This window comes from Pollicipes pollicipes, unplaced genomic scaffold (assembly GCF_011947565.3).
Source record: "Pollicipes pollicipes isolate AB1234 unplaced genomic scaffold, Ppol_2.1 Scaffold_6686;HRSCAF=7923_pilon_pilon_pilon, whole genome shotgun sequence".
In the NCBI taxonomy this organism is placed as follows: domain Eukaryota; kingdom Metazoa; phylum Arthropoda; class Thecostraca; order Pollicipedomorpha; family Pollicipedidae; genus Pollicipes; species Pollicipes pollicipes.
This window is the reverse complement of record NW_023596921.1, coordinates 23,084,889-23,095,197: the sequence shown is the minus strand read 5'-3', so window position 1 is coordinate 23,095,197 and position 10,309 is coordinate 23,084,889. Positions and strand designations below refer to the sequence as shown.

The 10,309-nt window shown below is 52.1% G+C and overlaps 1 protein-coding gene across 5 annotated transcripts; it reads right to left on the bottom strand.

The window, feature by feature from the left end:
• Positions 1–2,851: 2,851 nt before the first annotated feature.
• Positions 2,852–8,471, bottom strand: LOC119108695 (ER membrane protein complex subunit 6). Of its 5 annotated transcripts, none has more exons than XM_037232320.1 (4): positions 8,432–8,471; positions 6,183–6,264; positions 5,706–5,866; positions 2,852–3,901 (listed from the first exon to the last, which is right to left on the bottom strand). In XM_037232320.1, the coding sequence occupies exons 1-4, from the start codon at positions 8,459–8,461 to the stop codon at positions 3,758–3,760; spliced, it is 417 nt and encodes a 138-aa protein (XP_037088215.1). In that variant the 5' UTR covers positions 8,462–8,471; the 3' UTR covers positions 2,852–3,757. The 5 variants fall into 5 exon arrangements, with proteins under 5 accessions (XP_037088215.1, XP_037088217.1, XP_037088218.1 ...); XM_037232322.1 differs by having other exon boundaries at positions 8,400–8,447; XM_037232323.1 differs by lacking the exon at positions 8,432–8,471 and adding an exon at positions 8,415–8,422.
• Between the last annotated feature and the right edge of the window lie 1,838 nt (positions 8,472–10,309).

The window sequence follows — 10,309 nt, the reverse complement described above, 5'->3', positions numbered from 1 at the left end:
GACCGCTCGGCACGCCACTGCCCATTCTCAGCAAGCCGGGGTTTCCAGCACGCTGTGCCGCGTTAAAAACAGCCCACAACGTACAGAACCCGATCACTCGGTGGCGAAGGCGGTGCGGCGCAGGTGTGGCTCGACGCGTGATCATGCTGACCCGGACGCCGCTCATCTGGGCGGTGGTCTGCTCGACCGCGGCCGCCTGGGGGGACGACCCCTGGCCGGCGGCGGGCCAGGGCCGGCCTGGCGGACGTCAGCCGGGCTACAGTGACCCGTGGCCGAACACAGCGCCAGGCGGCGGCCGAGCGCCGGGAGGCGGCCAGGCGCGGCGCGACGGCGGTCCAGTGTCTTACGCCAACTCCCGCGGCGACCACTGGTGGGCGCAACCGGGCGACAACGCCTTCGACAGGCCCAGCGCCTACCCGACGAGCCCCGGCCGGGGCGCGGCCGCCCCGCCCGAGCGCTGGGGGCAAGGCGGCGGTGGGGCCAGCGCAGCTGCCTGCGCCGGCGGCCGCGGGGCAGACTGCACCGGCGGCGGACGGGCGCCGACCTCCCGGTACAGCCCGCCCGGCGCGACGCCGCCGGGAGGATCCCGTCGCGTCATCATCTCCGTCGACTCGCTGCGGAGGGGCCCGGCCGCCGTGCGCGCCGACGCCACGTTCACCAGCGGCAGCGGGCCGGCGGCGCGCGGCCCGGCTCCCTCTCCGGTCAACTCGGGTCAGCCCGCAGCGCGTGGCTCGGATGCCGACTATCCAACGTCCAGTCAACACTTCTCCCGAGGTGCCACACGGCCAAGCTCGCTGGGAAGACCCGCTTCCAGGCCTGGACAAAACTCCGGCTCCAGCCCCGGACAGTATGCCGGCTCCCCAGCAACAAGCTCAGCCGCGCGGCCAGAACAGCATTCTTCCGCTTCAGGCCCCAGACAGCAATCTCGCCTACGTCCAGGGCAGCAAGTCGGTTCTGCGGCACCGGTGTCGCCAAGAACACCCGGACAATATTCCCCTGACTCCAACAATGGACAGCGCACTGGCTCCACTGCCCCAAGCGGCGGCAGGCCAGCGGCGCGCGGTCCGGCGCCCGCTACGGTCAATCCGGGTCAGCCCGCAGCGCGTGGCTCGGATGCCGACTATCCAACGTCCAGTCAACACTTCTCCCGAGGTGCCACACGGCCAAGCTCGCTGGGAAGACCCGCTTCCAGGCCTGGACAAAACTCCGGCTCCAGCCCCGAACAGTATGCCGGCTCCCCAGCAACAAGCTCAGGCGCGCGGCCAGAACAGCATTCCTTCGCTTCAGGCCCCAGACAGCAATCTGGCCCAAGTTCAGGGCCGCACGTCGGTTCTGCAGCACCGGGGTCGCCAAGAACACCCGGACAATATTCCACTGACTCCAACAACGGACAGCGCGCCGGCTCCAGCCCCAGACAGCACTCAAACTCCAGCCCTAGACAGCGCGCCGGCTCCAGCCCCAGACAGCAAGCAAGCTCCAGCCCTAGACAGTACGCCGGCTCCGGCCCCAGATGGCCCTCCGGTCCTTCGGCGTCAGACCCGCAAGGGAGGCTTGGACAATACCCCAGCCCCAATCTCGGACAGTACTCCGGTCTACCGGCGTCAGGCTCGCAGGGAAAATCCAGACAGTACTCTAGTTCCAGCCCCAGACGGTACTCTGGTCCATCGCCGTCAGGATCGCAGGGGAAACCTGGACAGTACACCGGTTCGAGCCCCAGACGGTACTCTGGTCCATCGTCGTCAGGTTCACAAGGGAAACCCAGACAGTATTCCAGCCCTTCGGTACCAGGCTCACAGGGGAGGCCTGGGCAGTACTCTGGCTCCAATCCAGGACAGCGCGCCGGATCCGGTCCTGGACAGTACTCCAGCTCCAGCCCAAGGCGGTACCCTGGCTCGTCAGTTCCAGGATCACAAAGTACACGTGGGCCATATAGAAACTCAAACCCCGGTCAGTACTCCGGATCCAATCCTGGCCGGTACTCAGGGTCCAGTGACGGCCAGTACCCCGGCTCCAATCCTGGCCGGTACCCAGGGTCCAGTCCCGGTCAGTACTCCGGGTCTTCAGCTTCCGGCTCCCCAGGTGGACCTGGCTCCGGTCAGTACTCCCGGTCCCCGCCGGGCGGCGCCGTCGGTGCCGAGGGTCCGGTGGTGCGGGAGTGCAGCGCTTCCCTCTACTGCGTCGCCAATGCCGAGTGTGACCCCTACACCGGCTTCCTCATGGATCCGGCGGAGGGCCCCATCCCCGAGCTCGACCTGCCCCAAGTCGCCTTCACGCGTTGCTACATGAAGCAGAGCCGCTCCGTCGGAGTCTGCTGCCAGGAACCGCATGTTAACGACCCCTGGACGGACCGCACCACGAACGGCCGCTAGGTGGCCAGCTGTGCACGAAAATGCCGCCGTTACATGGCAGCTGCAGGAGGCACGCCCCGCAGGCGGACCTGACCGCTGATGCAGACGGCTCTCAGCTGACGGAGGAAAAGAGCTAGTTCCATGCGTGCGCGTGCCAGTAGCCAGAACATGTGCTTGAATGCTTGCATATTGTGAAAATGTCGCGTTTTCTTCCCCACGTAGGCTCGCGTCAATGTGGGGCGACGTAACGCCTATGTCACGCATCATTGTGTGTGGACTCTGTGGGCATGACATTGTGTTAGCATGATTCTGCTTTCAACGTGAATATAGTTTAACTGTTGGTTGTTCAGTGCTTTAGGCACTAGATGAAGTGCACTAGATGTTCTCGCAGGAGTTTTCGAATGTCCTCAGCATTCACACCCATCGGCATTGGCAGTCAACGCGATACAAAAAAGGCGCACCTCGTCGGTGGTTTCAACCATAAATATGAATATATACAGTTTTTTTGCACAATTAAGATGACACCTGAATACATTTACATCACATGGCAGAAAGCATTACTGGGGGCCAATATTCGGTTCCTCAAACAGATGGGACGTGCCAGCAGGTATCCCACAAATGATCCGATCAGCGTCATTGTCAGACGATGGCAAATAACTCCCAACTTGATGCAGAGCCACGCACTGAACTTTCACGCTGACTGAACAAAACCTGAATCTCGCCGTGGTTTCACCCATTGAACATAACAAACAATGCACACGGAGGGCATTCATTGTCGGGAACACAAACAAAGCACAACTGAAATCACCGAGATACAAATGAAATCACAAACAGCCCGTCGCGCGGGGAACAGACGCGATCGGGTATGGCGCGCGCACGAATCATGGGAGCGCGGCCCAACGTCTTACGCCCACTGGACCGGTCGCTGTTCCCTGTCCGCCGTTTCTGCCCCTCATACAACACAATGACGAACTTCCCACACGCACCACCATCGCCGATGGTAGTGTAACGCCACTGCCGGTGCAGCTTTCACCATTATCCATACCTTGTCACACCCCATCCTCGCCGCTACCGGTATGTTCCATTGAACACGGCACAAGTGGAGCGCCCGCCATTGCCAGCACCAGTGTAACGTTCTGCGGTCACCGGTACTTCCCGCTGCAGCGTCCCACCACTGCCGGAACCAGGGCAGCATCTCCACTGCCGCCCGCACCGGCGGCGTGGTCTGCTACCGCCGGTACATGTTTAGTGATCGCAGCGGGCTTTACTTTTTATAAGAACTCATCCAAGTTGTTTAATGTATACTGTCTCTTCCACTATGTTGCAACGCAGCACACGTCCGAGCGCAGACGAAATGGGAAAATGTTTGCTAGTCGCCGACGCGCCCTACCGCCAGCAACAGGGGATCTTCAATACACGTGCACCATGCCGAAAAGGAAAACCCAGAAGAGGACGTAGGTGAACATGCCGGAGAAGAGGCCGCCCGTCAGCAATGACCTCCGACTGACGAAAAACCGGTTCCACGACATGCCGGCTTTCACCAAGAGAAGAACCTGGAAAAACATGTATCTTATTCAGATCACACACACAAACACACAATACATATACAGATACACACAAGTCCACAAAAAAAACATTTTGATTGCCGCAGTGAACACTCACATATAGCCCACAAAGACCCATTTCTCGCATCTGCTTCTAGCGCGATTGTGCGTGTGTTATTGGGGCTTTACGACGCACTCAGCTGCTGAGGCTATATGGCGTCGCCTGCCTCTCACCCTGGCAGGAAGGGTGGGCACCGCGGAGAATCGAACCCCGTACCTCTGGTTTCCCAGACGCGCAATGGCTAACGCAGACGCGTTAACCACTACACTACCGACACCCTCTTCTAGCCCGATTTCAACACTTCACACACATTTGGATCTACCAGCAATATGTTGTGATTCTGGATGCATTTCTGTATTGGGGTCCTCGGGCGCCGACTGCAGTGGTCATTTGGCGTCCATTTCTGAGCACACTAGCGACAGTTATACCGTGCACCGTGGAGGCTAAACGAACGTAAAAGGCAATGGAAAAATGCTGCTGAGGCATTCACGCACGATAACATCACAAAATACACCCAGACTGGAAATCCGTGTAGTCGATAAATGAATTAAAAGTTAGGGAACTAATAACCACAGCAAATGATGCAGGACTAGGGCAAATTCAGGAAAATTTAGACGTCAATAAAAATCTGGACCACACGACAGCGTATAATCCCGTACTTTTGATCAATCGAGACCATGCCAGGAACTGCTGCACTGCATGCGCCGCGATCTGCAGCTGCCACTCCCTAACATGCACCCGCGACGCGGGTGGGGCAGCGGACCTCGGGTCATCGTTCTTCAAGTTACTCATAACCAAGAAACTGGCATATCTGATTTCAGTGTATTTCCATACAAAAACCTAATGCTTCGTTTCGAAGAAGACCTAAAATGGTCACAATTTAAGCTATTGTCCTGGAAAGTTCTAGGTACACGAGGTGATGGGGTCAGAACATGGACAGCCAGACTAGCGAACTATGCTTCGTAACGTGATTCGACTAAGACAGCTTTGACCAGCGGTCACCAGAATTTGACAAAATAAAGTTCCTCACCGCATGTAATATTTGTTCATGAACCACACTGGACCACACGGCATGTTTTATGTGTCCCAAATATTGTTACTCAAATATATAATTGCAAGGGTCTTACAGGCAACAAATTTCGCCGTTCCTTTCGAAGACAGGTAATGTTCAAAGACCTTCTGGTAAGTGTTAGCAGTGTCATATCTAGAGTTTTCCAGCCGCGAGTCAACGGCCAAGTGATATCACTGTTTTGGTATAGCACCAGAGTGCATGGAAACTAGAAACGTGATAGTGCACTCTACAAAGCATATCCGTATGCTGTTCAGCTCATACACAAGGCTGGCTTCGGGAGATTTTAACACAACACGATCGTGTGCACATCATGTGAGGGCTTGCATGCTCACATGCTTACATGCTCGAGATATCACGGCAATGCAAACGCTCTACCACTTAAGATAGATCAAAAGGTAGATTTGAGCAACTGAACAAATCTCACCATTTCACGCACATACACAGCACGTGGACACGACCGTGAGGTATCCCACCGTGTGTCGAAACCGAATCAGTTAAACGACAGCCAGCGCATCTATTCTTGGAAGCATCTCACGATGACGTGAAGGAGATGATATAAGTCACCACTTCCATTGGAAACGCTGATGAATGTTTTGGAACTGGGGGGGGGGGGGGGGGGGGAGGGGGAAGGCAGGGCGAGGTGGACCACTGGCGCTGCATGTTCCACTTCTCTCACTCACCCAAAGTGTGACATTGCAGGCGATGAAGAAGCAGAAGCCGTAGAGCCCGGTGAGGCCCAGGATGCCGGCCGTCGAGCCGCCGAGTGCCGCCATCGACGTACGGCAGTACTCGATCACGGCCGAGTTGCTGCGCACCGCCATGTCGCTGTACATCAGCGCGTCTGTCGGCGCAAGCGTCTCAATGTAACGACGGGTTGCTGGCCGCCAAACGCCGGCGGGTGGCCCAGGTGCAGGCGCCCCCTCAAAATGAATGTTGCAAGCATCTCGCCGAGGGAAAACAGTCATGCAAAAATTTAAGCTGGTGTACTGCTACCAAGTATTCCATACCACACTATCCATCCCAAAACAGGATAGCTGCCTCACTGTTGTCCTTATGCACATATCCTAAGGGCTGTATGTAAGCACACATAAAGAAACTATCATATCCCATTTTGGCTATCCAGCCTTGTAATCCTACACACAATTGTGTACTCTCACCATTAGAGCTCTTGTCAACCTTCGCTCGGATCTTGTTGCTAGCCATACTTGTTGGTTGAGTTAGTTGACTGGTGCAATAAATCTGTGAACATAGGATCCAATTAGCTGGAATTCTGATCACATTTCAAAAGTTTGAAATCAAATACCTCCAGTAACATGACACAATCACAGACAAAAACATGTAATCTATGGTTCATCCCTGACCGAGTTCTCACTCTGTCTCCTGGTTCCGAGCAGATCACTTGGTGACAAAGGGTTGGACAGGCATGCATGGTATATGTATATGATGACACACAAAGGCTGCACCAATTCCTTGAAGTTGGAGTCGTGTGACACTATTAATGAAGACAGAAAAATGAGAGGGTGAATCATCAGTTTCATTCATGATGATGCAATGTAATGGATGCTGTAGTGTTTGAAGATTTTGCACATACCAGTGTGCAGATAGGACTCTCCTTGAAGACATCTTAAAGCTTTGAAAGGGTCTCATTGGTGTCTAGAGCACCACTCAAAGTTCTGCATGAAACTGACTTTTACCTCAAGAACTGGTGTGCATCATCATTTGCAAAGAAAATGCTGGCATGTTCATTTATTGCACATAACATTCTTATGAGATCAAAGGCTTCTATGTGCCATTAATACTACACAGCAATGCTTTTGCTTTGAACACTTACACACATTGTTAATCCGACTGTGATAACTTATACATAGCATGACTTCCACTCAAGAGTCATGCACAGCAGTATAGTACCCACCACAAAACACTCACTTCAAGACCTTCAAGACCTAACTAAACAAAAACATTTACTACAGACAGCACAAAATCGTCCCTGTGCTGCAAGAACTGAATGCAACATGAAACATTTTAGTTGCCTTCTAAGAGCAAAATGGCAAGAAATCTCAATAACCTTGCACAAAAAGTATGTTGAAAGTGCAGAATGTATTGTGCATGCACTGTTAATTTTGTACAGTACATGTCATACACACATTACAAGTGCTCATAGATGAGAAATATAATCACATATAATTGGGACATGGAACAACCTTGTTTCAAAAAGAATTACATAATTCAATAACAACTTGAGGTGGGCACAGGTTCATGCTATGTGAATAATATCCTTAAATAAAATAAACCTATTAATAAGGTAGCCTCCCAAACATCAGCAGTTACTTAAATTACAGTAGGCACAAAGTTAACATCAGAATAATCTCACCTTGAAAATATATCACTTACCATAACAACAGTACACAGTTGATTCAAAAACTGAGCTAGACTGTTTGACACCAGTTATGATGTTGCTTTATGATAGTGGTATGATGACTTAACACTAATGGAACAGCAGGTTGTAAGGGAATTGGGTGGGAAATGTGAAGTGCAGTAATAACATTTTTAACACCAACCGAATGATGGATTGCAGGGTGACATTCATCAGGGTGGTTTTATCTGGTAAGGCTCGGTTAAATTGGCTAGCCTTCTTTAAGTAATTCACCTCAACTGCTGCTGTTAATTATCACTAAGTGATCTCTTCTCCAAGAAAGAACATTCAGGAAAAAAGGTTAAAACCAGGCAAAACCATTTAGGACATGTTCAGCCAGCAAATAATCTAAAAAATTTAGAATGTTGAAAACAATTTGGAATGGTGCTTTGCTCTGCTGGCATGAATAATTATCCCTGCTAATTATACTGATTTCTATAGAAAATTATTCCAGATAATTTTCTGCAATGAGGGAGCACCTCAGATCATTTTCAAAGCATGGTCAAGACAGCGAATGTCTTCCCTGTGCATACCTGAAAAGTGACCGTGGATGGCGCATGAGGGAATAACCTGGGGAATCATTTTTGGACCAACCAAGCATAAATGGAGAACCTCTGTGGATGATTATCAGGGAGACAATTATTTGTTGAACTTTTCCCTAGACTGAATGTGTCCTAAGTTTCACCTAAAAATGCAATGGCTGGAGGGGCTGTGGCACACTGACTATTTACATCATCTTCTTGACATTCCAACATATGATCTAAAGCATATCCACACAGAATTAACCATCTAACCCTCACAGCTCCACTTAATCTCCTCCCCGCTTAACATCAGGATCTATATTCAAGACGCCGAGGCACGCCCTTAAATTACCGACAGCGCAAAACACCAAGTGCAAAACAACAGCCACCTAATGTCAACCTTTTGTACGCTATCCTACTTGATACGGGCTTGATATTACCCTAATATAATGTACCGACACCACTGGAGTACCTTATCCCGGGACCACGTATCTGACAGCATCCCACTCGGAAACCTTCGGCAAACTGGCGCAGAAATGCGCCATGATATAGAACTTGCAATGCCGACACCAGCTGTTTGTTTTCTCTGACGCCATTCCAGCTAATGCTGTTGGAGCCAATGTTGACATCGGTATCTTTCGATGCAATATAAATATCAAACATTATTGGAAATTGCGAGGATTAAGCCACAAGTAAAGCGCTAAAACTAGTTTCAAACGACAGTCACGGTCAGTTTGCCAGAAAATACTCGTGTTTTGATCCCTGATCACCAGTTGATTCCGAAATACCTTATGGTGATCGGGAAATATAAAAGACACTAGGCCTGTAGGTCCTGATCTCGTCAGGCTCCTGGTCCGGTAACCAAACAGTCTCAAATTATGGGAAGGTTCAGTGTGGGACGTCATACATGATGTCGACCATTACATATCAAGCCTAGACTTGAACTGTCCAACTGAGGTCGACGACATGACCGGGTGTGGAAGAGCGTTCCAATCGTTGACAACCCGCGTGCTGAATGAGTTATGACGGACGAGAGTCCTAGCTCGAGGTTTTCTGAGCATCCATTGATGTCCTCTCGTCACCTCCGAGTTGTGCCTTGTCAGGAACTCCTCTTCCGGCAGCGACATACCCCCGTGAAACAGCTGGTACACCGTTACCATGTCTCACAACGACGATAGTACAGCGAGGGCAGCTGAAGGAGTCTGAGCCTCTCGGGGTATGGCTGGCGCCTCACTTCTTATACAAGCCGGGTAGCCCGTCGCTGAACCCGTTCCAGCCGCTTCTGGCCAAGTTTGTCGAATGGGCCCCAGATGACGCTGCCATACTCTAAGTACGGACGTACTAAGGTCTTAAAGAGCAATGGCAACGTGCGAGCGTCGATGTTGGCAAAAGACCGCCTCACGACCGCCGGCATTGGGTTGGCCTTGGAGATCGCTTCCACCGTCTACACATGGAACTGGAGCCGGTAATCCACGAAGATCGCGAGGTCCTTCTTGGTGAACTCGACCGCGATTTCGGCGCCGTCCAAGAAGTACGTCAGCCTCGGGTTGCAGTTCCCGATGTGCATTATTTTGCACTTCGCTGCACTAAAGGGGAGCAGCCACTCCTTTGACCACTTGGCCAGGGCGTCGAAGTCAGCCTGCAGAGGTGAGTTAGTCAGGGGCCTCGGGACACGACAGATGACCTTGGTGTCATCCGCAAACATCTCGACCACGTTTCGCACTTGTTCTGGCAGGTCGTTCACGAGAATTATGAACAACGTTGGTTCAAGTCCTGATCCTTGCGGGATGCCGCTGACGACATCGGTCCAGTCCGACTTCGAGTCCTGGGCCCGCACTCTCTGCCTCCGGTGGGTAAGAAAAGCCCTGATCCAGCGTAGCAAATTATCTCTCACACCGTAAGCATGAAGCTTGGAAGCAGACGGTTGTGAGGCACGGAATCAAAGGCTTTGCTGAAGTCCAGGTACGCCACGTCCGCCGGCTCTCCATCCTCTGCCGCGGCGCTCCATTCCTCCATGACCCGTAACAGCTGGATGATAAGAGACCGCTTAGGGAGAAATCCATGCTGGCTGGAAATGCGGCTTTTCCATACAAAAATATGGTGATGGCTACCGATATGAGTCTGAATCAAGGCACGATACGTTCCAACCATTTGAAATAGTCAAAACACTAATTTTAGCGCTATGTGTGAAACGTGCTTATCTCGGGCATGTGTATATCTGCGTCAGCGAGTTGCGGTATGATGATCATGAAGTGCCCTCTATAGCAGCAGCGACCTCTATAGAGAACACTACTGTAGAAAAACTTTTCTCGCTGAAACACAAATGGATGGGCCCATCATGATCCTGTCA

Bases quoted from the DNA above. Each gene is read 5' to 3' on its own strand.
- LOC119108695 (XM_037232320.1), bottom strand. From the start codon at position 8,461: ATGCTGTCAGATACGTGGTCCCGGGATAAG. The intron at 5,867-6,182 runs GTGAGAGTACAC...TTGCGCCGACAG, and splicing joins GGTTGACAAGAGCTCTAATG to ACGCGCTGATGTACAGCGAC. The intron at 3,902-5,705 runs GTGAGTGAGAGA...ATGTTTTTCCAG, and splicing joins CCTGCAATGTCACACTTTGG to GTTCTTCTCTTGGTGAAAGC.